Source organism: Melopsittacus undulatus, chromosome 8, assembly GCF_012275295.1.
Source record: "Melopsittacus undulatus isolate bMelUnd1 chromosome 8, bMelUnd1.mat.Z, whole genome shotgun sequence".
In the NCBI taxonomy this organism is placed as follows: Eukaryota; Metazoa; Chordata; class Aves; order Psittaciformes; family Psittaculidae; genus Melopsittacus; species Melopsittacus undulatus.
Window position 1 is genome coordinate 1,505,511 of NC_047534.1, and position 24,649 is coordinate 1,530,159.

A 24,649-nucleotide genomic window follows, 5' to 3' on the forward strand; every position below is an offset into this window, starting at 1 on the left:
AGCCGGTACCGCACCACCGGCGGGGTCACAACAGCCCAGCAGAGCATCCCTGCTCTGCCCCCAGGGAGGCGACTTCCGGCCCCAACCACAGCGAAAAACGGGCGGTTTATACAACAGAAACAACAACCAGAGACTCAACACACGGACTTTCAAGTAATCCACCGTTTATTGCACACAGAAATACAGAATAAGACCATTTCAAAGTGTTTCTGCTGTGAATACACCATCATCGTCCGCTGTAGCACCGCCTGCTCTGCATGGCTGTCATAAGCAGTAAGGAGAGCCCTTATCAGGGCACAAGGAGCACATAGCACCACTGCCCATCCAAGGAGGAAAACCACAGCCCCTGTTGAAGGAGACAAAGTCAGCGATGAGAAGAGCCCCTCCCTCAGCACGCATTACCCCCCCAGCACGCAGTGTATAAACGGGTGTATCCCGATCCAGGGGTTATGGGAACATGGGTTTCACTCCCCACACGGCACTGCGGGCAGTAAGCTTTATGTTCCCTTTGCTGTCGGCACAGTTATCTCACCAGGGACCACAGGAGAGCCCAAGTGATTTTCAGACCGCGCCTGGACCTAACAAAACCCCTGATGCACTTTCCAAGGCCGCTCACCGAGAATCCCACCCGGCACCAGCTCGGTAACACCATAAACACAGCCCAAAAGGTGCTTTTATAAGCCTAAAGAGCATGGAATTGGGCAATACAGCACATAAATCACAACCACAACGTATACACTCCACCTACCATGGCTTTCTCCATACTGAGCGCCCCACGCCTGCGCTCCCCTATATATATACCCTGCACAGCCACACGTGATCTCGCAGCCCCGGACCCTGTATAAGTGATCACAAAGCACCGCTCAGCCCCGCGGGGTATTCCTCATTCAGCTCTCGGGGTCCGCACTGCCGGGCGGTGCTCTCGCGAGACTCCCAGACTATAAATACCCAGCGGTGGGGCTGTGTGGCCTTCTACTCTGAGAACACGTGAGTGGGGGATGATGGCGGCGGGGAGGGACGGTGCCGGTGCGGCCTGCACCGGATCCGTGCCCATCCGTGTGGCCAGGCCTCACGTTAACGTGCCTTTTCTTTGTCTAGCAAATGGCGGATGACGCCGGTGCTGCAGGAGGGGCCGGAGCGGCCCGAGGAGGCTTCCGCGGCGGCTTCGGGACCGGGCTGCGGGGCCGCGGGCGCGGCCGGGGCCGAGGCCGCGGGAGAGGCCGTGGGGCTCGCGGAGGCAAGGCCGAGGATAAGGAAGTGAGTGGTGCCGGGGTGTGCGGTGGGGGGGCAGGAATGGGGTGGGAGAGGCTGTGTCTGGTGGGAAGCTGGAGCCAGGTCCCCTGGGGGCTGCCGGTGACCGGTTCCTATGGGTTTCCTTGGTAGTGGATTCCTGTCACCAAGCTTGGTCGCCTGGTCAAGGATATGAAGATCAAGTCTCTTGAGGAGATCTACCTCTTCTCGCTTCCAATCAAGGTGAGCGTCCATGGGCACTCCGGTAACGTGCAGGGGGGGTTTAACCTGAGCTATGGGGCTGGCGGCAGCTGCTGCACTTGCATTTGGGATGCTCAAGTGATGTGTTTGGGATAATGACATGAATGGACAATAGCTGGGGGCTGGTGTGGGCGCTTGCAGTGAAGTGTGGTGGGGTTTGTCTCCTGCCTTGTGTGGGGAGGCAGTAGATTGCTTAAGTGCTTCTGTGATTGTGCTGTTCAGGGATGGAAGAATGAAGCTTAAACTTGTATTGGACTGTGCAGCAGCTGCAGCCAGCTCATGCCTGTGAAACTTAATGTATTCAAGTATCTTCCTTTAAAAACACATTTATTGTTGAGAGTAAATGTAAGAGCTTTACAGACTGTGTTGTTCAGACAGTGAGGCCTTGTGTGGTTTAATGTCCCACTCTTGCAGGAGTCGGAGATCATCGATTTCTTCCTGGGGTCCTCCCTGAAGGATGAGGTTTTGAAGATCATGCCTGTCCAGAAGCAGACTCGTGCTGGTCAGCGCACCAGGTTTAAGGTGGCCTTTTCTTCCTCTTGTGTTATGTATGTTGTGTGCTGCTCTTTTGTATTGAACTGACAAATCAGCTCCAATACCTTTATTCTGTAGTAACTGCAGAATGTTTTGGTGTGGGGATCAGTTTGGGTGGCTTAAGAAGTAGCTGTGTAAAGTTTAGCAGTGTGCTCAGGTGTTACTTAAAGCAGGCACAGCACAAAACTAAGTTGTGCTTGCTCAGCAGTCTTGGCTTTTCAGGGCCTGTGGCAGAGAGAGAAGCCTTGGGTGTCATGTCATGAGGGAATGATGCTTTGGAATTACTGGGATTTTTTACTAGAAGGAGGCTATAGCATGGAATTGAGGCCCAGTTCTTTGGCTTCAGCTTTGGAAGGATGAGCTCTTGGGGAGAGGGAGTTGGGCTTCCTGAACTGTGAGCTGTGTTGTGCAGGTTTTAACACGTGGGGTTTGATTTGTGTCTGGGTGAGCTGTAACTGCTCACTGCTGAGTGTGCAGCTCAGGTTACCCTTGCTGGGAGACCCCACTGGTCTGAGCAGCTGAGCCACAACTGAAGACTCCTCTTTCCATCCCAGGCTTTTGTTGCTATTGGAGACTACAATGGCCATGTTGGTCTTGGTGTTAAGTGCTCTAAGGAAGTTGCCACTGCTATTCGTGGGGCGATCATCCTGGCTAAGCTATCCATCGTACCTGTACGACGGGGCTACTGGGGCAACAAGATCGGCAAACCCCACACTGTGCCTTGCAAGGTAAGCAGGGCTCCTGGGCCTGGGCTTGGTGATCAGTGTGTGTTTTGGGAGCCATGACATGGTGTGTCTGTTTAGGTCACTGGCCGGTGTGGATCTGTCCTGGTGCGTCTGATCCCGGCTCCCCGTGGCACAGGGATTGTGTCTGCACCTGTCCCCAAGAAGCTGCTGATGATGGCTGGGATTGATGACTGCTACACCTCGGCCAGGGGCTGCACAGCCACCCTGGGCAACTTTGGTGAGCGTCAGGGCTTTGTGCTGCATCTTAGCTGTGTGTATTGTTACCTGTGTCGCTCACGGGGACACAGTGTACCCATCTCCAGAGTTTAATCGGTGTTGATTCAGTTCTAGCAGTGAAGCAGAAGTAAAGGCTTCTCCTGATACCTCTTACAATGCAGGTTCATCCTGTTGTAGATAATCCTCATGTTCTGTAAAAGTTAATAAGAAACTGTCTTCATGTGCATTGATAGTGAACCATCTCCCAATCTGCGCGATTGCACTTGGCTGAAGTAGTGTAATTGTCGTATATGGTGAGAGAAAGAAACCTGAGTTGTGTGTGCACATCAGAGAGACCCTGCTGTGGTCTCCCTGTTCCATGCTAAATTCTACACCTTTGGAGCAGTGGGGCTGGGCACAGTGAGCTGGTGTTTGTGGCAGCAATGAGCAATGTTTGACTTCTGTCCATAGCTAAAGCCACCTTTGATGCCATCTCCAAGACCTACAGTTACCTGACTCCTGACCTCTGGAAAGAGACTGTGTTCACCAAGTCTCCTTACCAGGTGAGTGATTCTGCAATTCACAGTCCAAATCCTCCCTTTAAAGTTCAGGTGCTGTCCACAAAGGATTCACTTGAACAGTAGGATAGTGGTGTTGCAGTCAGAGTTGACTGCCAGGTTATTTAATGAGAGAAGGGAATAGGAAAGCTTTGCAATACTGACATGTATGTGAAGTACCCTAGGCCTCACACAGACAAGTGGTGGGATGTGGTGCTGAGAAACCCCCTGAGTGTGGGTAAGGAAATAAAACACTGCTTTGATTGTTTCTTTACAGGAGTTCACTGATCACCTGGCGAAGACCCACACCAGAGTGTCTGTGCAGAGAACCCAGGCAGCTGCTGTGGCAACCACTTAAGTGGGTTGGGAGCAAGACAATAAAGTGATCAGTGAACAAGAGATTGCAGCTGGTTTAATGGGATGGTGAATGCTTTGAGTGGATGGATCTGCTGGGGTTCTGGGCAGGTTCATGTCTGCAGGCCAGAGCCTGAATATCTGTTGAATTGAAAGTGTATTAGACTGTGCTGATCCTTGTTCATCTTATGTTAGTCCCTAAGTGGGGTCTGGAGCCAGCTTTGCTGTTCTACTGCATGTGCTCTTCACCTTAATTAGGGAGATGGGAAGAGGTCCAGTGGGAAATCCCAGGTAACACAGTCAGAGGGTCTGACCATGGTTTAGGGGATGGTGATGATCAGCTGGAATGCAAAGATACTGCTATTTTGGTAGAGCTGAATACAGGAAGAGTTCTCTTATGAGTTTTCAGATCCCTGCAAAGAACGAGTCCAGATTCCAGCTGTATGGCATATGTGCTGTTCTGCACATTTATTGTAGAGGTCAGCAGCATCAGAGCTGAAAGATGCAGCATGCAGAATCAGGTACAAGCACCACAGAGGGACCTGTGAACCATTCACGTCTACTCAGAGGCACTGGCTTGTGCTTTCCTCTCCTCCATCATCCTGTGCTTCTGCTTCATCAGGCAAGTCCTCGAATTTCCATGGACACCAAGATCACCATCTAAAAAGAAAGGCAGTGTGTGAAGTGTGGCTCTCTGCAGCTAAAAACAAATGTGCCCCTGCTTGGGATGCAGCTCAAGATCCCTGTTGTCCGTGTCCCCCACATGCTGGTGCTGTACTCACATCTGTCCTGGTAGGCTTTGGTAACCTGCACCAGCAGCTCTGCCTCCTTGGCACAGTTCTGGAACTGGTTGGGTCCCTCCCTCTGCTTGCAAGCACCAAGCCTTTCCCGGACTATCTCCACGATTTCCTTATCAACCATCCTGCGGGAAAGACAGAGGTGACTCCTATCCCACCCAAGAGGTGACAGAACAGCCAATGGGGGGTGAATCCTTGTGGGAGCTCAGGTGTAGGGACCAGACAGCATGGGAGGATGTGTTCTATGGCCCTATGAAAGGGGTGGGCAGGAGGTGCTGTCAACACCCCAGAGCCCATGACAACACTGTGAGTTCAAGCCAAGGGCTGCAGCTCCCAGAGGGAACAACCAAAGCAGTGACAACCGTACCTGTCCCTCCTCCACTGTGCTTCGGCCTCATAGTAGCAGAGGTAGTCTCCCTCCAGACACTCGCTCAGGTCGGGCACACGGCGGAACTTCTGGTGGTAATAGTAGTGCTTGTTCTTGGCCTGCTGGCGCTCGATCCACTCTGCAGCAAGAGCCCCACGGTCAGACAGCCCTGACCCACAGCTCCAGAGGGCAGCATGGCCCCAGTGCCTGCCATGGCCTCACTGCTTGGTGCTGATACTGCATTCCCAGGCCCCAGGTTGGTGCTCCCTGTGTCTGTCCTGCCCTTGCTGTGTCCTTGTCTGACCCTGTGTACATGCTGTGCTCTGGTGTTCCACATCCCTCTGTCCCTGCTGTGTCCCACATCCCTGTGTCTGATGCTGTATACATGTTCTTATCTGTATCCCACATCCCTGTGTCTGTCCCTGCTGTGTCCCATGGCCCTGTATCTAACCTGTGTGCATGCTGTACATGCATACCACATCGCTATATCTTTGATGTGTCCCAGTGTCCGTGCTGCATTCTGTGTCCCACATCTATCTGTCCATGCTATGTCTTTGTATTCCAAGACTGTGCCTTTCCCTGCTGTCTCCTTGTCCGTGTCCTGCATCCCTGTGTCTGTCCCTCTGTCCCTGCTGTGTCCCGGTCTATCCCACTCCCTGTCCCTGCTGTATCCGTGTCCCGGTCTATCCCACTCCCTGTCCCTGCTGTATCCCTGTCCGTGTCCCGGTCTATCCCACTCCCTGTCCCTGCTGTATCCTTGTCCGTGTCCCGGTCTGTCCCACTCCCTGTCCCTGCTGTATCCCTGTCCGTGTCCCATCCCACTCCCTGTCCCTGCCGTATCCCTGTCCGTGTCCCGGTCCGTCCCATCAGCCGTGTCCTTGTGTGCCCGTCCCTTCCGTTCCCCCGCTCCCCTCAGGGCCCCGCGGACCGGTGAGGGGTGTCCCTGTCCTGCCGTACCTCGCACGAAGGTGACGGGCGCATCGATGATGTAGCTGCAGACGGTCTTGAAGAACTCGGCGGGGTCGGGCAGGGATGAGGTCCTCTCGTACACCGGGGTGCGGGTCGGGGGGATGTTGTACGCGTCCCGGTTGCTGTCCTCCGGCATGGCGGCGGCGAGGGCGAGATGGCGGCAGGGCCGCAGAGGGCGCTCTGCGCATGCTCCCCTGCTCCCGGTGCATGCCGGGAGGTGTAGTCCCTGCTCGGGGCTGCTCCGCCGCCGGTACCGGTTGGAGCTGTTGGATCAATGGGGTTGGAGAAGCCCTTTAAGCTCATCCAGTCCAACCATTCCCAGCCCTGCCAAGGCCACCCCTAACCCATGGCACTGAGGCCTCTTCTCCACGCTGTGTGCACACTTGCAGGGCCGGTGCCTGCAGCCCTGCCCTGGGCAGCCTGTTCCAATGCCTGAGCACCCTGTGGGGCAGGAATTGTTCCTCAGCTCCATCTAAACCTGCCCTGGTGCAGCTTGAGGCCGGTTCCTCTTGTCCCATCCCTTGTTCCTTGGGAGCAGAGCCCAGCCCCTCCTGGCTCCATCCTCCTGCAGGCACTTGTAGGGAGCCATCAGGTCCCCCCTGAGCCTTCTCTTCTCCATCTGAACCCCACAGCTCCTCAGCCGTTCCCCAGCTCTCTTGTGCTCCAGGCTCTGCACCAGCTCCATTCCCTTCTCTGCCCCCATCCAGCACCTCAAGGTCTCTCCTGTAGTGAGGAGCCCAGAGCTGAACACAGGGCACGAGGTACAAATCCCATTGCACCAAATTCCCTGCAGATGCCCCAATCCCCTCATCCATAGCCACAAACCCATTCCCGCATGGGCTGATGGAGGGGTTTCAGTGTACCCATACCCAGAGCACCGCAGTGAGCCCATTATCCCCATCATCCCAACGGGAGCCATTCACACTCCGGTTGTTCAGGAAGCCCAAGTGTAAACTGAGCCCCAGGCCATTGACCTTTATCACACCGCATCTGCGAGGTCCAACCTGCCAGCTGGGATGGATATAGCAGCGGGTGAAGCTATGGGCTAAATTTGTGTCTTCAGGCTGATAAACATCTTAAGCATTGCCCAGGCAGCACTCACCAACAGCGGGCTCAAGACATCCCATGGTCTGTAACGCTCGGTGCTGCTGCCTCCCATTGTAGTGCATAGGGGCAGAGGGAGATGAGCTTAATGGGAAGGGTCACCCGGTGCTGGCACTGAGCTGGGTGATGAGGGGATGCAGGGGGTGTAGAACTAACCCTGTGCTGCTTGGGGGGCTGATCCTGCCCCTGCCTCTCCAGTGCTGTGGCTTGCTCTCAGTGTCACCTTGTGCTTGGGGGTTATATATTTAGCTCTGCTAATTCAGTTTCCAGGTGTGTGTTTAACCTGCACGTGTTCTTATTGCGGATTCCCTTGGGCATCCCTGCCTCTTATTCCTCGTTGTTGGCTGTTTGGTGCCATTTGTCTTGATGTCATGAAGCTCATGAATGCTGAAGAGGCCCTTTTGGTGCTGCAGGGTACAAAATCAGCCATTATAACCAACATCACAGGGGGATGGAGCCATCAGGGGATGTATTTCTCATTCAAAGTCCTAAAGCAGAAGGATCTTTTCAAGCCACTTTTATTTCATTGGCATCATTTGTCCAGAAACTCAATGATTCTTCCATGCATGTGATGGAAGCTTGAACAAAATCCCATCCTGTTATGGGATCTCTTTCTCCCATTGGATTCAAGGCAGAATCCAGGCTCCCACCAGCATTCACTGATGTTAAAGGGGGTATTTCCCATTGTGCTTTCCCTGGTGCTTTCCAGGACCCCAAAGTGACTCTGATCTCTGCTCTTCCTCCCTGCAGTCCCACCGCAAGTTCTCGGCTCCCAGGCACGGCCACTTGGGCTTCCTGCCCCACAAGAGGAGCCGGCGCCACCGAGGGAAGGTGAAGTCATGGCCTAAGGATGATCCCAGCAAACCAGTGCACCTGACGGCTTTCCTGGGATACAAAGCGGGAATGACACACACTGTGCGGGAGGTGCACAGGCCTGGCCTCAGTGAGTCCTGCCTGGAGACCCAAAGGAGCTGGTGGGAATGGGTGGTGAAGCACATAGCATCCAGGATGGGTTCCAGGCCACCATCCAGGTGTTGGATGGCCAAGGGATGCCATAGGGATGGCTGGGAAGTGCCCACACTGGGATTGCTGGATCCTGCTGGCGGAAGGATCATGGGCTGGAAGCATCTCGCTGGGGTATTTATGTTATCCTCTGAGATATCCAAGGCAAGAGCCACCTGATCTCCTGCTTCCACCCACTGGGAAGATGGGTTAATGCTGCTGGACCATAGGGTCTAACCCCTAGAGATTGAGCCCCGTGTGGTCCTCCAGTAGGTGGGACATGGAAGGGCTGTGAACCTATAGTGTGAGCTTGCCCCCAGCACACTGCTTGCTCACTGTATCATGGAACCATGGAATCAACCAGGTTGGAAAGGACCTTTAAGATCCTTAAATCCAACCATTAACAAGTGGCTCTAGGGAATGATCTGATCCTAGACAACACTGAGCATCACTTCCCTTTCCTCTCTTGCAGAGATCTCCAAGAGGGAGGAGGTGGAGGCCGTGACCATCATTGAGACCCCCCCATTGGTGGTGGTTGGGGTTGTGGGGTACATCGAAACCCCGAAGGGCCTGAGGAATTTCAAGACAGTGTTTGCTGAGCACATCAGTGACGAGTGCCGGCGGCGCTTCTACAGGAACTGGTGGGTACTGGGGAGGGTCCCTGGGATGCTGCATGTGAGGGGTCCCCACAGACACCCATTGCAAACAGCCACAGGCAGCTGGCTCTGGGCTGGAGAGAAACTGCAGCTTTAGTCATGCACAGAGATGCTGCAAACAGCTTGGTGCTGGCAATGGGCATATGTGTATGTAAATGTATTCTAATAGCTGAACGGGGTGAGCTCTGCACAATATCACATGGCAGCATGTGCTGCAGGTTCGTTTTCCTTAGTGTAGGCTCATCTGCTCTGCGCTGAGCTGGAATACTTGAGCTGAGGCACCAAATGAAGGGAGGAAAACCTGATTTGTCAGGGGGAAAACTGATGCAGAACGTGCCCCTGGGCTCTTGTAAGCATCAACACCCCAAACCCCAAACACCCCAAACACCCCAAACCCCACACCAGCAGAGAGAAAATGGGAACACAAACCCCATGACTGTAGGAATCGTGTCTCCTATAAAGTGCCATTGAGACCCATCCACCACATCCCTCTGATCCCTGTTAGAGTCTGTGTTCTCCGCTTCACTCTGAGCTTGCACTTGCATGTTGATGGCACTGAGCCCATCAGTGGGAGACAATTGGATTCCTCATGCAGAAAGGTTTGAGTTACCAGCCCTTGTCACAGCTCAATATTCACTTGCCTCTTCCCACTTCACACCCCTGAGTGCTGGCAGGTAAAGCACCAGAGGGGTGCCTGGCAGGGTGATGTGTACCCCCAAGCTGTCCCAGGGCACAGGGATGTGCAGAAGCACTTCACCATCCACCTTGCCTGGGTCTTAACCCCCTTTGGTTGCAGGCACAAGAGCAAGAAGAAGGCATTCACCAAGTACTGCAAGAAGTGGCAGGATGAGGATGGCAAAAGGCAGCTGGAGAAGGATTTTGCAGCCATGAAGAAGTACTGCAAGGTCATTCGTGTCATTGTGCACACACAGGTCAGAGCCTCATCCCTGCGGTGGGCAAGGGGGGATCTGGGTCTTCCTTAGCTTGGGAAGTGTGAACCTGGGAGGTGGGATCATGGGGGGGTCCTGGTGGGGTCACAGGAGGCTGAGCGAGCAGGCACTGGTCAGGGGGTGTGGGACAGGGTCTAAAGGCAATGGGAGGCTCCCTGCTGACCCCAACACTGTCCCTTTGAGGCCGGGATTGCTGCAGGGGCCATGGTTCAGGAGCCCACACACCCCATAGAGGAGAGCAGAGCACCCAGAGCCTCAGCAGGTGCTGAGCCTTGTGTCAGCAGAGGGACCTCAGGCCCCATGATCACCTCAAATTAGCAACTGGTGTCAAGTGTTTGGGGCAAAAATAACCCAGGGCCAGGCCTGGTTTTGCTGGATGTGGATGGGTGGATACACAGGGACCTGTTTTCCTGCTGTTCCCTGGAGTTAACGTCTGGGACAGAGCTAAGCTGGCTCCAGGCTTCCCTTGTAGCTGGCACAGAACCTCAAAGCCCCACTATGGCACATGGCAGGGGCTGCAAACAGGGAGTGGGAGAGAGCGGAGGCACCTCTTGGTGGGAGCTTGGAATAACTGCTCAGTGTGGGAGCAGAGGTGGAGCACGACCAAAGGAGAGGCATTGACTGCACCAGAGCAGGGAGCTGCATCCTGGCTTGTCATGGTGCTCAGTTTTAGAGGGTGCTATAGTGATGGGCACTTACCTTCCATGGCTGTTCCTGCTGTGCTTAGCTCTTGGGGTAGGATGAGGCTGACTCGTTCCAGTGCTCCCTGAAGAGCAGGAGTGCATCATCTCCTGCCTGGAATGGGAGCACTGGGAGACGGGGTGTTTGGGCTCAAGGATAAGGAGCTCCCTCCAAGAGGTCCCACATATACAGGCATGGTGACCCAGGCTGCTGACTGTTCTGAGTGTAGTAGAGAGGGGTGTTGAAGAGCTCTGCTCACCCCCTGTGCCCCTCACAATGGGGTGTGACACAGCCCTGCTCATGTCTATGGGGCAAGGAGCAGCGTTTTGCCCTAACACTCTGTGTGATGCAGATGAAGCTGCTCCCGCTGCGGCAGAAGAAGGCTCATGTGATGGAGATCCAGCTCAACGGTGGCACAGTGGCTGACAAGGTCGACTGGGTGCGGGAGAGGCTGGAGAAGCAGGTCTCTGTGCACAGTGTCTTCAGCCAGAACGAGATGATCGATGTCATTGGCGTGACCAAGGGGCACGGGATGAAAGGTACAGAGCCTTTGCCAGAGGCTTGGTGCTGTCCTCCTCATCTGACACTGTCCATAGGGCAGCACTGGGGTAAGGCAGTGTTCAGGACCCACTGACTTACTGCTTAAGGAGCAGCAGAGCCCATGACAGGCAGTTCCATTGCAGCAGAGCTTGGTTTCTATAATGTCAGTGAAGCCCCTGTTGTCTGCTGCACCCAGAGCCCTCCCAGGAGCCTCAGAGGCACCGTGAGTACACAGAGCCATTGAACACAAACCCCACGTGTGTGGAGGTGTAGGTGTTCCTGTGACTGCACCGCCTGTGCTCAGCCAGAACAGCTCCATGGGAAGTGAGAACAGTTCTGTGCTCCGGCTCCCACGGTGGTGACAGCTCTTGGGCTCCTTCCAACATGGTGTCTTCTGACAACCGCAGCAGACGATGGAGCCCATCCCCTCCCCAGCACCTGAACATGGCTCTGCACCTCTGCTGTGCTCTCACCACCCTCTCTGTCCCCTTGCAGGGGTGACAAGCCGCTGGCACACCAAGAAGCTCCCCAGGAAGACACACAAGGGCTTGCGCAAAGTCGCCTGCATCGGAGCCTGGCACCCGTCCCGGGTTGGCTACTCCATTGCCCGGGCTGGCCAGAAGGGCTACCACCACCGCACGGAGCTCAACAAGAAGGTATGGGCCCGGTGGGCTCCCTCAGAGCTGTCACCATCCTCCTTTGCATGGTGGGCTCTGCTCCCCAGAGCTTCTCTGATGTTTCCTTGGAGATTCTATGTCTTTCCCAGTGTTTTTCCCTGCTGAAGGCACATCTTGGTGAAAACTGTCATTCCTGCAGCATCCCTCAGTGATGGGACACAGAAGTCATCATCTCCATGTCCTTTCTGTTCTAGATTTACCGCATTGGCCATGGGATCCATGTGGAGGATGGCAAAGTGGTGAAGAACAACGCCTCGACACACTACGATCTCACAGAGAAAACCATTACTCCTATGGTAAGGGCTGAGGGGGTGCCAGGGCTGTGACTGATCCTGGCTGCAGGAATCCGAGCCAAGGAAGTAATTCCATGCCCAGAGACAGCTGCATAGGAAATGATTGGAAGGAAATTCACTGAAAGAAATGCAGTGATTCCTTTCCTCATGTTTTGGACACAGAAAACCATCTCTATGAGGTGTTCTTTTAGGCCCATTGGTAGACCCAGACATTTAAGGTCCAGCTGATAACTTTGGCAGGAACTGAGAACTTTGTTTATATAGAAAAAAAAAAGCATAAATCACATTAAAAGTCTGATCCTTAACAGATAAAGGTTTGTAACTTGGTCTGAAAGTTCACTTTGGCTTATTAAAGCTGTTAGCTTGGGAGTCCAGCCAGCTCCGCTCTCTGTTCACCCACATCCTCCAGGGAAGGAAGCAGGGTTACTGCTTCCCCAGCTCTTATGGGTACCCTGTAACTGGGATCCTGCAGTCCGTGTGATGTGTTCTGGTGGTCCTAAGTAGGCAGGCTGATGGGTGCAGAGTGTCCTCAGCTGTCAGTCACTGCCTTCTTGCCTAGAAAATGCCACCCTTGGGCATGTCTCCCATACCTGCTCTCCTGCCTCTCCCCACAGGGTGGCTTTCCTCACTATGGAGAGGTCAACAACGACTTCCTCATGCTGAAGGGCTGTGTTATGGGCACGAAGAAGCGTGTGCTCACCCTGCGTAAGGTGAGAGTGCAGCTGCGCTGGGGACAGTCCATAGCTCTTCATGAACTGGTTCACCATGTGGAGAATGCCAGAGAACACTGGTGAGGTCCTTGGCTCTGTGCTGCTGAGAGCACATGGTGTGATGCTCAGTGAGACCACCTGCAGCTAGAGAGAGGCACTCTCTCTGGAGACAGAAGCTGCAAGCATGTGAGGGTTGTGATGCAGGGCCCAGCAATGGAAACCTTGGTGTTAAGCCCATTGAGAGCTGCTCTGCAACCCAAAGCATCACCCGAGCATGAGGGGTGTCTCTGAGAAGGCAGGTTTTGATGGAGGTACTTGTCTGATGGATGCAGCCAGGACTCAACCCTGCCTCCATCAGAGCAGATGTCCAGGTTGTCTCTAGCACCCATCCTGATGTGTTGTGACTCTTCCTTTCCAGTCCCTTCTGGTGCAGACAAGCCGCCGCTCGCAGGAAGCCATTGAACTCAAATTCATTGATACCACTTCCAAGTTTGGCCACGGGCGCTTCCAGACAGCTCAGGAGAAACGGGCTTTCATGGTGAGTTACCCCCTGCTCCAGCTCCTAGGCCTTGCTTGTGGCTGGGTTAAAGCAACTGATGGACTCCAACCAGGCAGCTTTGTCTCCATGTAACAGCAGCCAAAAGAGTGACCAGGACCAGGAAACATTTCAGTTCACACAGCAGATACAATGCTTAGGAAGAACATGATGCTTGTGTGAGTGATCCAAGACAACCCAACCAGCAAATAATACACCATATGGCCAAGCAGTTCCCATTCACCACGGGATGTTTTAGACAAGCAGTTAACTTGGCAGCACCATACTGGACATACGGTCCCTTTCACCCACAATTGTGCATATCTTTGATTTGTTTGGGATGATTTATGATGCTCATGCTCTAAAGAGGGGCAGATTCAGACACCAATTGGTGATTCTTTCATAAGGAAGCTTTTAGGAAGCCCAAGCAGGATGTTTTTCTTAAATCCAGAGAAAAAAATCCATCTAAATAATTCCAAACCAAATAGAGTTACTTGAACAGCTTTGCAACCTCCCCCAGGCTGGGGCCTAAGCCTGTATGTGACAATGAGATGTTAAACAAGCCAGGCCTTCAGCTAGCAGAACCAACTGCCTGGGTACCACGCACCATGAGCAGTGTCTGGATGTGGCCTGTCAGCTAGAAATCCCATGTGCCTAAGCCTGCTTAGCCCTGGGAAGGGGGTTGCCTCTGCAGTGCCTTTGCAGAGCTCTTTAGAGGTTAAGCTGATTTCCTTCATCCCAGTGTTAGGAGCTTGTTCCGTGTTCTGCTTTGCTGTCACTGCAAGTCCTGAGTAGCTGTGACATAGATCTTAGTGACAGGAGGTGGTTCTACCTGGTTGCAGCTGGTTTCTTTGCTGGTTTGCACTGTGAGATGAGAGTTTCCTCCATGGATGCTGTAGTTAAGCTTTATGTTTGGTTGGAAGGAGTGCTCCCCATTCCTGCAGGGATCGGAGGCCCTGGGGATGCCTGGTGAATGGAGGCACAGAGCTCCCAGTGGGGAGCAGAGACCAAGAGCAGCAGAAAGGGGCCAGAGCTGCATTTGTGCCCCCCACAGCTCAGATGCAGCCTCACAGGCCAGGTTTGTCTGCCATGAACACCCAGAGCTCTCCTCTCTGCTCTCTTTCAGGGCCCTCAGAAGAAACACTTGGTGAAGGCGAAGCCAAGTGGGCAGGAAGAGGTGTAAGGATGGAGATGCACCAGCAGCCTAACTGTGGGCACTTCAATAAAGGGGCTTCAAGCCCTTTCTGCTCCCTGGCTTACTTCTGGAGGGGTCTTGCCTGTATTCAGTGCTCAAGGCTCCTGGGACAAGCAGCACTTGGGACTGGCCCATATAGACAGGGATTAACTGGGACAGGCAAGTGTCTGCTTTGTCCTCTGGATCCTCCCTTTCCTTTGCCCAGGGAATTCTTTCCCTCCTGCCTGTGCTCATCCAAACCACAGTGAACTCCTCTTCCAGAGGAGAGCAGGGCAGGTACTGGCACTCCTGCTCCAGTTCCCACTGGGAATACAGGGCCTTCCCATCACCTGCCTCTTACTGACCATCCTCTCCACCTCTCACATGCACCCCCCAGCACTCCTTTTGCTGAAGCATGACCCAGGGACTCCTCTCCCTGCACAAAGCCCCATGATCCCGAATCCATCTTCAGCAGCTGTGGGACCTCATGTACAATAAGATGCTGCTAGGTAAGACTGGGCAGTGATGGATTTATTCAGCTTTGGACTCATTTCTCACCCGTTTTCCTTGCAGTCCAGCTGCTCGGGGAGGGTGGGATGTGCTGTGGAGCTGTGATGTCTTGGATCAGCGCTGATCCCAACTCCTTCAGTGCAGAACCGCTCTGGGTGTCCTGCACCCTCTTTGGGAACCAGACAGTGGAAAGCTCAGCCCTCCGCTGCTCCAGAGCTGGGAGAACCTGGTAGGAAGTGCATGAAGTTCTTATGCTCCAGCAAAGCCCTTGCCCTGGGCCTGGTTCTGCTCTGAATGTGTGCTTGCAGTGTGAGGAGGAGGAGGCTCATCTCCAGAAGTGCTGCGAATGAGATGAACCCAGAAGCTCAGACCCCACAGTGCACTCAGTGGCCAGGTCCTGCTTGGCCCCGTGTCCCAGCGAGGTCCCTGGGCTCTGTGCAGTGGCTCTGCCCTGCCCGTGGGTCCCTGGGCAGTGCCCCCATGGGTGGCTGAGGATCCAGGCCAGAGCTCATGATGGGAATGATGAGATCGTCCATGTTTGGCATCACCAAGATTTTCTGCAAAGAGGAAGGCAGAACAAGTCAGTGGGTTTGAACACTCTGAGTGGTCAGGGCAGAGGGCAGGGACCAGCACTTTGATGCCATTCAAATGGGCAGCTCTTTGGGGGGATTTAGGTACCTAAATACCCGTGGGGACATTTCTGTTCTTAGAGGTGCAGTATCTTGTGGGGGAGCATCCCAAACCCAGAGTGGATGGGGGAATTCAGCCCTTCTGGGGGTGTCTGACACTTGTAAATCCCCTTGCTTGGGGCAGGGCTGTGTGTGCTGGGAGGAAACCACTTTCCCTCAAGCACTGGAGTGCTCAGAGCTCCTGGAGCTGGTTCCTTAGCTTGTGTTTCTTGACTGCCCAAAGCTGGACAGCACAGAGGAGGTCAGGGTGCTCTGTTTAGATAACCCTGTCCCAGACTGAGGTCTCATTGCCCCTGATGGCAGCACTGATGCTCAGCTGGCTTTACTGAGCCCTGTTAGAGACCAGGCACCTGGAACTCGTGCTTCAGCTTCCTCTCGATCCACTCGGTGACATGGAGGAACGTCACCTCCCTCTCGCCCAGCTTGGGGCGCACCTTCAGCTCCAGCCGCGGTGGCACTCGGAAGCTGTACCTGTGGGGTAAGGGAAGAGGCAGAAACCATCATGTCCTGACTGATGGGTGCTAGGGACCTGCCTCCTGGGAGGAGCTGCTGGGTTGCAATGGGAACTCTAGGTCCCCACATCCTGCATGGAGACTGGGATTAATGAGTGTGAGGTCTGTGAGTCCCTTTGGGTACTTGCTGGCACCCTGGATGAACCCAAACCCCCAGAGCCAAGCCATGGGGCACTGGGAGGAGGATGCTTGTGTTCCCACATGGGAGGAAGGGCAGCAGGTACCAGACACGGTCCGTCGGTGGCGGTGGGATGTTGACGGCCAAGGTCCCTGCCAGCTCCTGCACCTCCACCGTCAGCAGCAGTGGTGTGTTGGAAACCTCCTCGATCTTCTTCTTGATGAACTCGTTCTCAGTGGCCCTTTGGAAGTACTTGGACTTGGCGATCTTGTCCACGAAGCGCAGGATCCTCCGGCTCGTGCTGTGGCTGCTGATGTGGCTGTGGTGAGACCCAGACCCGTGTCTGCTTACAGCATCCCTCAGCCATCACCCACAGCACCCCCAGTGAGGGGCTGGCACCATGTCCCTGTGTGTGCCTTGCAGGGAAACCAGCCCTCTCATGGCACAGACCCATTCACCCCTTACCCCTCAGTGCCAGGCGGTGGCACCCGCTCCCCCAGGACCCCCATGGGCTCTGCAGCAGCCACATCTTCCTCATCGGAGGATCCGGCGCTGGATGACTCTGCATCACTGTCTGCCAGCAGGATCAGCCGTGGCCTGGCCCTGCAGGCCCCCAGCAGCATCACTGGGTGCCCTGGGGCCAGCACCCCTCACCTCAGCTGGTGAGCAGAGGGTGAAGCTCAGCCATGCACGGTCTCCTCACCCCTCTCCTCCTGCCTCTGCAGGGCTGCTCTCCTCTGCAGTGCTCTCCTTCCCCAGCTTGCAGAGGTTCATCTTCGTCTCCAGGGTCATCTGCAATGAGCCGCTGTAGGTGACCTCCATGTCCACCCAGAGCCCTGCCAGGAGAGGGATGGGGTGAGCCCCTGTGAGCTCTGCAGGGGCTGAGCCTGCCGAAGCCTCCCTGCTGCAGGGATGGGGCTGGCACCTCAATAACCCTGCCATGGAGACAGCCTCTTACCTCGGTCGTTCATGGTGGGGCTGGAGGCGCTGAGGACCGAGGGGATGGATGTGCCCATGTCCAGCTCTGTCAGTGTCAGCTCATTCATGAAATAGGGGAGCTGATGGAGGGCAACCACATGGGGATGGTCAGCGGAGCCTCACGGATGGAGCTTCCCCAGGTGCTGCGATGCTCCTGCCTCTCACCTTGATCTTGCTCAGCTTCTTCTGGATCTTGTTGGACACTTGCTCAGCCCAGTACTGCTCCCGGAGGAAGTCCCAGAAGATGCGTCCCACCAGCGCATTCATCCAGGCCATGCAGGGCTCACTGTGCCCCACTGCATCCTCAGGGAGCTGTGGGGGGACAAGAGTCACCAGCTCCTGCAGTGGGGCTGCCCCATAAGCAGTGGGACCCACTGGTTGGGAGATGAGCCACAGGATCCATCAGCCTCTGCCCGTGTTCCGCTCCCAGTGCTGGACTCATCCCACTCACCTTTGTGGGGCTGCTCAGTGCTCCATGAGAGGGGCTCTGCTCCGGGCTGCCCCCGGCCTGCGCTGGCACGAATCGGGCCATGTAGGTGCTGTAATCCAGGAATATCTCCTGCTGGATGCTCCCCATGAGCTCCTTGGGTGGGAGAGCGGAGGGGATGTCCTCAGAGCTCCCCCCACTGCTGCTACCGCTGCTCTGTGGAGCTGGGCCCGTGCCTGGGGACATGGGGACAGGAGAGGTGGCATCCTGGCTATGACTCATGTGCCATGATGCCCATGTGGTGATGTGCTGCCTGGCCACGATGCCACTGCCATACCACCCACCCTATGCTTCTAAGGGGGGTCCTCTAGGCTCCTGGCTGAGCTTTGAGCTTCTTCCCATCCCCATATACTCACTGCTGCCTATCAGGGGCTTGTCCTTTTTGCACCCTGGACCATCCCCAGCACACAGCACAGGACACGATGCTGTTCTCACCTTCACCATGGCTGCTGATGGGTGACCCACGGGAAGCTCGCACCAGGTGTTGGTACCACTCCTCCTTCTCCCTGCCTGTCCTCCCGAACAGGTACAGGCACCGCTCCCTGTTGTCCCCCGGGGGGTCCTGCCCTGGCACTGACACCTTCTTTGTGCCCTCATCCCTCTGCAGCTCCTCATCGTGCTCCTCACTGCTCCTGCTCTCCCCCTCGGCCGGCTCGGGGAGGAGGATGCAGATGGGGTATTTCTTGTTCCACGTCCGCTTTCGTGCCAGGCTGGGGGGGCAGAGGAAGACCTGCAACACCGAGAGGGGTGGTGAGGCCAGGCCAGGGCATTGGGGTGTTGAGGGTCTCCATTGGAGGGCCCTGGGCACCACCAGGCTCACCTTGGCATCGGTCAGGTCATAGGAGCGGTGACTGATGAACACAGCATCCAGGATCTCCTCCTCGAAGGTGGCTCTGCGCGGGATGTTGCTCTTGGGGTAGGAGAGCTTGAGGGTGGCTCCTTCCAGCACCGCAAGCACCGAGTGCGTGAGCGAGGGGTGGAAAAGCTCCGGGTCGTAGACGTGCAGTTGGTTCATCCAGCCCTGGGTGAGGGGAGCCGGAGCCGGCTGCTTCCCACTGTGCCATATGGGGCAGCAGCACAGCCTGGTGGTACCCAGCGCCCCCACCCCGTATCCCATCCATCCCATCCCTACCTGCAGCCGCTGCTCTCCCCGCAGCTCCCCCGGCAGCAGCCTGGGGCGCAGGCAGCCCCGTGTCACCGGCGGAGCCCTCGGGACGAGGAGGAGCACGGCGAGGAAGCCGAGCACCATCCCGCAGAGCAGCCCCATGCAGAGCCCGGCCGCATAGGGCGGCAGCGGCAGCACGAAGTAGCCATAGGCGAGCAGCGCGATGGAGGCGAGGGCTCTGCCCGGTACCGGGGTCCCCGGCGGCGGCTCCTCGGGGGGCGGCAGCTCCGTGTCCCGCTGCGCCACCTCCAGCACCTGGATCACGTCCCCGTAGGAGCAGATCTCGTAGCGGCAGCTCCGGGTGGGCTCCCAGGGGCTCCAGTCCCGCAGCCGCTGCCCCCGGCGGCCGCCCGCATCCTGCCCCCCGGCTGCCGGCTTCGGCCGGGCTGCGGAGCCGCTCTCCTCGGCCATGAGGCGGCTGAGGCGGCTGAGCGGCTCCTGCACCGCCTCCGACAGCCGCCTGCGGGTGTCCTCCAGCCTCGCCTCCCGCAGCCGGAGCAGCGCAGCGCGGCTCTCCGAGGGGGAGACGCTGGGGGAGGACGGGGCCGTGCGGGACCTGGCCGGGCTGAGGTCAGGCAGGAGCATCCCGCTGGATTGGGATGCAGGCGGAGGCTTCACGTCCCCATCCGCTGGGAAGAGCCCGCAGCCATCCTGGCCTCCATCGTCCTCCCTGCTGGTGCCGCTGGGATGCGGCGTTATCCCGTCCGTGTCCCCACGCCGAGGGGAGCCCGGGGATGGTGCCAGGCTCGGAGAGGCGGCCGCTGCTGCCGCAGCCTGGTCGGACATCGCTCGCATCGCCGGAGCTGCTGCCGAGGGATGGGGGAAGCAGCTCGGGTCTGTGCCACCTCGAGTCCCTCCCCATCAGCATCGCCATGAGCCACCGAACAGGAGCAGGGTGTCTCAGGGGGTCCCATCACCTTCCAGCCTATTTCGGGATGCCCTTGGGGCCATGGAGCTGCTAACCGATGGGAGGCTTGTGGCTTTCCCTGTGCATCCCAGCAGAGATGGGATGGAGACGATACCATGGTAAGATGGCAATGACAAGGGGAACCGCTTGTATAAGGAGGATAAACCTCAGCAGGGAATTAGCAATGGGGCCTCTGAGAGCCTGGAGCCATGAGCCAGGTCTGCAGTAGAACAACGGGGATTTTCCTGCACCAGCACATTCCATCGGTGCCGGTGGAAGTGCAGGGATGCAATTCCAGCCACCAGGACTCTGACTCCTCTAAATGTTCCTCACTTAATACTCAAATGGTTTGGCCCTTGCTTAATCCATTGCAGGGACTTGAAATGAAGCAAGTCCAAGCCGTGACCCTGGTTCAGCATGAGGATGCTCTGGATGTAGGGGATTGGCAATCTCTGTGTTTACTGAAGAGACACAAAACTTTTCCTAACATATAAAGTTTCTGTATCCCTGAGGGTGTCCCTGGCCATGGCAAAGCTTTGTCCCATCTCCAGCACCCACTGTGATCTCTCCATTGCTCCATTCCTACCAAAGCCATGGAGCTGAGCCCGCTCCAAAGCTGTGCCCCTGAGTCTGGGAGGGATGGGGGCTGCAGGACTGGCTCAGTGGGACCATTGCAGGGCTGAGCCCAGCATCCAGGGTGCTCCCCTCTCAGCATCCCTGCAGCAGGAGCCAGGGAGCTGGGCCCTAGCAGGACTGAGCAGGGGGCTGCCCTGGGGCTGCCCCACACCCGCATCCTCCTCGCCCTGGATCTTCAAAGCGCTTCAGTGCTGTGGATCAGTGACAGGCTCTGCTGTGGCTGCCTCCAGCCCTGTTTATGTAACACCACGTTCTGTGGATTTGGCTTTGCTTCTGGTTTACAGGAGCCACTTGTGAGCCCCCAGTGATCCATGGGTGATACCCAGCACCCAGCAGAAACCTGGCTGTGGTGCTGGCACTGTCGGCACCACCAGCACCAGCCAAAGCACCGAAACAGCAAACTGGGGAGTGAGGGAGGGAGAATGATCCCCAGAGCTGGGCTTTAGAAGGGACCCCTTCTCCAACACCTCCCTCCCAAGCACAGCAACTGGGGGGCAGCTGAAAGCCCCACTGACCCCTCATCATGCAGGTTTCTCAATGGCACCATGCCACATCCATCCCCAGTATCCCCAGTACCACCCATCACCCTGCCCTTGGCTGTGCCTACCAGAAAGCCCTGGGGCTGGTCCTGGGCTGGTCCTGCCAGGCCACTGCTCCCTGTCCCTGCTGGGTTAGGGGGACATCAGCTCCCCTGTGCTTGTGCTCTGCTCCGTGTCTGCCTTTTCCTTACAACCACTCCGGTATCCGTGGGTTTTGAAAGCTAAAAACACAGAAAAAGACTGTTTCCTGAGAGACCATTAGCACAGTGGGAGACAGGGATAATAATAGCCTGGGACTGGATAGGAGCCTTCATCTGTCAGGGACCACAAGTGCAGTGGGGGCTGTAGATGCGTTACTGAAACGCAGCCACCCCTGGGTGCCTGGGAGGGTGGGAGCAGTGGGATGGACCCAGATGGGTGCATGGCTGGAGCACAGGAATCATCAATCCCAAGGGCTGGAGCCCAGAGGAGAGCCTGAGCTAATAGAAGGTGGCAGCACCCAGCGGGCAGGAGCATCACCAATGCTGGCCCCACACTGGGGTCTCCATGGGGTGATGGAGATGTCCATTGGCATTAGGGAGCAGGGGCTCATCTGAGGGCTTTTGTGCCAGGCTCTATCCAGCAGCAGGGCTGGTTCCTTGGGATAGTTCCTGGCTTCTGTCCTAAAGGGTTTTTGCTCTTGGCTGAAGGAAGGTGGGATTTCCATGGGATCCCACTGGGTGAGGACTCATCCAAGGGTCCTCACATAAAACCAGGGAAGGAGATTGGTGGTGATGCGAAGGATGCTCCAAACTAGCCGGATGCTCCTCCTGGAGCCTGCCAATGTTCACCTTCAAGGCCAGGTTTGAAGGCTTATTGGGGCTTACCTTGCACACGCCAGGTTCCTGCCTCCTCCTTCCAGTGGGAGCCCCACACACCCCATGGCTCAGCCCCACATCACCTCTCACTGTGGTCTACAGGGGGGTGCGAAGGGTGACCCCAGCCCTGTGCTCCTGGGGTGATGGGATGGGGATCCCCACTGACCATGGGCCTGCCCCCATCCACTCAGACCCCCGGGATGGGGGGAGCCTCCAGGTCACCCCAAGAGCTACCCAAGCATCACCCCCCGGCCCCGATCCCGGTCCCGCTCCTGCAGTGCCGGTACCTGAGGTAGACGGGGAAGGGCCGGAGGAGGACGAGCAGCCCCAGTGCAGGCGCAGAACCGGTGCTGGTGCGGGGGGAGGATGACGGGAGGCGCAGCCGCGGTGCCGGGGGGGGACCGGACGCTGTGCCAGGGCAGAAGCGCCGGTGCCGGTGCTGCAGAGGCCGGTCCGTGCTGGTGATGCCGGGATCCAGGCACTGATGCCGGTGCCGGTGCTGGTGCTGCAAGAGGCCCGTCCGTCCAGTGATGCCGGGATGCAGGCACTGATGCCGGTCCTGCTCTGGTGCGGGTGCCCCTCTCCAGCGGAGCATCCGCAGGACCGGGTCCCCCCGTCCCCCCACCCGGGAGCCCTACACCGGAGCGGCGAGGCCCGGACGGGGCTTTCCCACTGGGGGAACGGGGCGGAGCGGCCCCGATAACGGGACCCCCCCACCGGGTACCGGGACCCCCCCCTTCCCCGGTACCGGCCGCCCTCTGGTGGGCGCCGTGCGGCAGTGCCGGGGCGGAGCCGGGGCGGAGCGGACGGGTCCCGGTGCGGCGGAGCAGCCATGTCCTTCTGCTCCTTCCTGGGGGGAGAGGTGTTCAAGGACCACTTCCAACCGGGTGAGCGGGGCCGGTGGAGCCGGTGGGGGTTCTGGGGACCCTCCGGTAAGGGCTGGAATCCCGTTGGAGGGGGTGGGATGAGGGGTTCTTCCTATGGGCATCCTCCACTCTGGGAACCGGGATGGGGGTCCCGTCTATTGGGGGCATCCCCCCGTGGAGGGGGGGACACGACCCGGACTGCAAAGGTGGGGCTGGGGCTGTCCCTATAGGGAAATTCCCATATTTGGGAGGATCCTGTCCTGCTGTGGAGGGGCCCTTATATGGGATGTGGGTTGTGGCCACAGAGTCCAATATGGGTGTCCCATGTCCCCATCCCAATCCCTTGGGAACCATCCGGGTGCTGTCCCCATCACTGACCCCTCTCCCACCACCCACCGCAGGCATCTACGTCTGTGCCAAGTGTGGCCATGAGCTGTTCTCCAGCCGATCAAAGTACGAGCACTCGTCCCCATGGCCGGCGTTCACCGAGACCATCCATGAGGACAGTGTGGCCAAGCGGCTGGAGCGGCCGGGAGCCCTAAAGGTGCCAACACGGAAACCTTGGGGACAGCAGAGCAACCCTATGGGGCTGTAGTGATGGGACAAGGGGAACTGGGTTTAAACTGAAACAGGGGAAGTTGTGGTTGGAGATGGGGAAGAAGCTGTTCCCTGTGAGGGTGCTGAGGCGCTGGCACAGGGTGCCCAGAGGAGCTGTGGCTGCCCCATCCCTGGCAGTGCTCAAGGCCAGGTTGGACACAGGGGCTTGGAGCAGCTGCTCCAGTGGAAGGGGTTGGAGCTGGAGGAGCTTTAAGGTCCTTTCCAACCCAAACCATCCCATGACTCTATCGTTTGTAGGTGTCTTGTGGCAAGTGCGGCAATGGGCTCGGCCATGAGTTCCTCAATGATGGGCCGCAGAGGGGCCAGTCCCGCTTCTGAATATTCAGCAGCTCGCTGAGGTTCATCCCAAAAGGTACCGGCTGTGGTCTGGGAGCTCTTCCATCACGTGTGGTTCCTTGGGGCACTGCTGATAGCCACACATGGTGTGCGCTGCACTGCTTGTGCCGGGTGTAGCTGGTCCTTCAGATAAGCCAGGGAGCCACTTCCACCCTATGTAAATGCCCCATGCTTCACTCTGCTCATTGGGCTCCCATGGGGAAATAGGGAGTGTGGGGACCTCCCGGATGGGGCTGTGGGTCTGCCTGTGTCCAAGGGGCAGCTCAGCACTGGGGCTTTCTGACTGTGATGCAGGGCAAGGGCAGGGAGCTCCCGTGGTGGCTTTAATGGGGCTGGGAGGGTTCCTTGGGGAAGTGGAGAGTGGATGCTCTGGCTGTTGCTCGGTGGGAAGGGGTATTTGCTGTTGTGGTTACCCTGCTCACTGCTCCCCTTGGGTCAGAAAAGGCTTTGGGAGGCAAAGTCAGGGCAGCCCCTTGGCCATGGCTTGCTTCCCACTTGTGGGATGTGAGATGCTGGCCGGGTGTAGGGAAATAACCATGTGAAAAGGGCTGGTGGCTCTGGGATGGGGAACACGATCCTGGATTTTTCCTCTCCTCCTTTCAGGCAAAGCAGACAAGGACCTGAAGGAGAAGTAAGCCCAGTCCTGCTCTACCTGCACGCTGCTCTTGGGCTCATCCTGCATTCACCTTGGGGTGCTCCATCCAGTCAAGGGGCCCTCACCAGCTAGAGGAACCCCAGAGAAGCTCCTGGTGTCCCTGGGCTGGTTCCTTCTCTGTGCTGCTCTGATTTGGGGTGCTGGGAGGAGCAGGGGGGGGTAAGGGGAAAATGGGGGTGCTGGAGCTCTGTGCTTGCTGGCTGGGGTGTGAGCTGCACCCAAGGGTGTTTCACACGACTTGGGGTGACTCAAAGGCTACAGCCCTTCATTGTACCAACTCTTACCCTCTCTGTTCTCCCCAGCATCCCTCTGCCTGTATCAGGATCCATGGGAGCAGCTCATGTTCCTGACGTGGCACTGATGTAACCCAGGGCTGCTCCTCTGGCGTTTCCAGCAATAACTCTGGATTAGCTGAGGTCAAAGTGTGGGTTAATCCCTGGTGCT

At 57.0% G+C, this 24,649-nt stretch overlaps 5 protein-coding genes and 2 non-coding genes across 7 annotated transcripts; 4 read left to right on the plus strand and 3 right to left on the minus strand.

The window, feature by feature from the left end:
- Positions 1–445: 445 nt before the first annotated feature.
- On the minus strand, positions 446–570 carry LOC115945837 (small nucleolar RNA ACA64). The gene has a single exon (XR_004080050.2). It is a non-coding gene; the product is annotated as a small nucleolar RNA ACA64 (small nucleolar RNA).
- A 498-nt stretch (positions 571–1,068) lies between these two features.
- On the plus strand, positions 1,069–3,922 carry RPS2 (ribosomal protein S2). Its single transcript, XM_034065316.1, has 7 exons — positions 1,069–1,257; positions 1,384–1,473; positions 1,906–2,013; positions 2,580–2,753; positions 2,829–2,988; positions 3,438–3,529; positions 3,801–3,922. Exons 1-7 carry the CDS (start codon positions 1,102–1,104, stop codon positions 3,879–3,881), a joined length of 861 nt encoding a protein of 286 aa, XP_033921207.1. The 5' UTR covers positions 1,069–1,101; the 3' UTR covers positions 3,882–3,922.
- LOC117436627 (small nucleolar RNA SNORA64/SNORA10 family) lies at positions 3,224–3,363 on the plus strand. The gene has a single exon (XR_004549953.1). It is a non-coding gene; the product is annotated as a small nucleolar RNA SNORA64/SNORA10 family (small nucleolar RNA).
- Positions 3,923–4,317: 395 nt separating the features above from the next.
- Positions 4,318–6,179, minus strand: NDUFB10 (NADH:ubiquinone oxidoreductase subunit B10). The gene is made up of 4 exons (XM_034065565.1): positions 5,999–6,179; positions 5,042–5,180; positions 4,660–4,799; positions 4,318–4,537 (listed from the first exon to the last, which is right to left on the minus strand). Exons 1-4 carry the CDS (start codon positions 6,144–6,146, stop codon positions 4,437–4,439), a joined length of 528 nt encoding a protein of 175 aa, XP_033921456.1. The 5' UTR covers positions 6,147–6,179; the 3' UTR covers positions 4,318–4,436.
- On the plus strand, positions 6,145–14,397 carry RPL3L (ribosomal protein L3 like). Its single transcript, XM_034065335.1, has 10 exons — positions 6,145–6,159; positions 7,865–8,057; positions 8,589–8,757; positions 9,569–9,704; positions 10,756–10,942; positions 11,439–11,599; positions 11,815–11,916; positions 12,528–12,623; positions 13,042–13,161; positions 14,285–14,397. The coding sequence occupies exons 1-10, from the start codon at positions 6,145–6,147 to the stop codon at positions 14,339–14,341; spliced, it is 1,236 nt and encodes a 411-aa protein (XP_033921226.1). The 3' UTR covers positions 14,342–14,397.
- Positions 14,398–15,225: 828 nt separating this feature from the next.
- LOC101879973 (testis-expressed protein 2-like) lies at positions 15,226–19,742 on the minus strand. The gene is made up of 12 exons (XM_034065337.1): positions 19,709–19,742; positions 18,759–19,597; positions 18,447–18,647; positions 18,057–18,356; positions 17,591–17,806; positions 17,305–17,451; positions 17,120–17,219; positions 16,865–16,997; positions 16,627–16,764; positions 16,268–16,480; positions 15,882–16,002; positions 15,226–15,399 (listed from the first exon to the last, which is right to left on the minus strand). The coding sequence occupies exons 1-12, from the start codon at positions 19,740–19,742 to the stop codon at positions 15,226–15,228; spliced, it is 2,616 nt and encodes an 871-aa protein (XP_033921228.1).
- Positions 19,743–22,537: 2,795 nt separating this feature from the next.
- MSRB1 (methionine sulfoxide reductase B1) lies at positions 22,538–24,347 on the plus strand. Its single transcript, XM_013128041.3, has 4 exons — positions 22,538–22,617; positions 22,998–23,140; positions 23,452–23,566; positions 24,154–24,347. Exons 1-4 carry the CDS (start codon positions 22,563–22,565, stop codon positions 24,183–24,185), a joined length of 345 nt encoding a protein of 114 aa, XP_012983495.3. The 5' UTR covers positions 22,538–22,562; the 3' UTR covers positions 24,186–24,347.
- Positions 24,348–24,649: the final 302 nt, after the last annotated feature.

What these genes read in the sequence shown, in the direction of transcription:
- RPS2 (XM_034065316.1), top strand. Translation starts at nt 1,102, where the DNA reads ATGGCGGATGACGCCGGTGCTGCAGGAGGGGCCGGAGCGGCCCGAGGA. An exon ending in GTCAGCGCACCAGGTTTAAG is followed by an intron (nt 2,014 to 2,579) that starts GTGGCCTTTTCT and finishes TTTCCATCCCAG; the next exon opens with GCTTTTGTTGCTATTGGAGA. An exon ending in CCCACACTGTGCCTTGCAAG is followed by an intron (nt 2,754 to 2,828) that starts GTAAGCAGGGCT and finishes GTGTCTGTTTAG; the next exon opens with GTCACTGGCCGGTGTGGATC.
- LOC101879973 (XM_034065337.1), bottom strand. Translation starts at nt 19,742, where the DNA reads ATGGCCCCAAGGGCATCCCGAAATAGGCTGGAAG. An exon ending in ATCCCGAAATAGGCTGGAAG is followed by an intron (nt 19,598 to 19,708) that starts GTGATGGGACCC and finishes ATCCCTCGGCAG; the next exon opens with CAGCTCCGGCGATGCGAGCG. An exon ending in GGGGAGAGCAGCGGCTGCAG is followed by an intron (nt 18,648 to 18,758) that starts GTAGGGATGGGA and finishes CCCCTCACCCAG; the next exon opens with GGCTGGATGAACCAACTGCA.
- NDUFB10 (XM_034065565.1), bottom strand. Translation starts at nt 6,146, where the DNA reads ATGCCGGAGGACAGCAACCGGGACGCGTACAACATCCCCCCGACCCGC. An exon ending in GCCCGTCACCTTCGTGCGAG is followed by an intron (nt 5,181 to 5,998) that starts GTACGGCAGGAC and finishes CTCTTGCTGCAG; the next exon opens with AGTGGATCGAGCGCCAGCAG. An exon ending in CAAAGCCTACCAGGACAGAT is followed by an intron (nt 4,538 to 4,659) that starts GTGAGTACAGCA and finishes CTTTCTTTTTAG; the next exon opens with ATGGTGATCTTGGTGTCCAT.
- RPL3L (XM_034065335.1), top strand. An exon ending in GCACGGAGCTCAACAAGAAG is followed by an intron (nt 11,600 to 11,814) that starts GTATGGGCCCGG and finishes TTTCTGTTCTAG; the next exon opens with ATTTACCGCATTGGCCATGG. An exon ending in GTGTGCTCACCCTGCGTAAG is followed by an intron (nt 12,624 to 13,041) that starts GTGAGAGTGCAG and finishes CTTCCTTTCCAG; the next exon opens with TCCCTTCTGGTGCAGACAAG.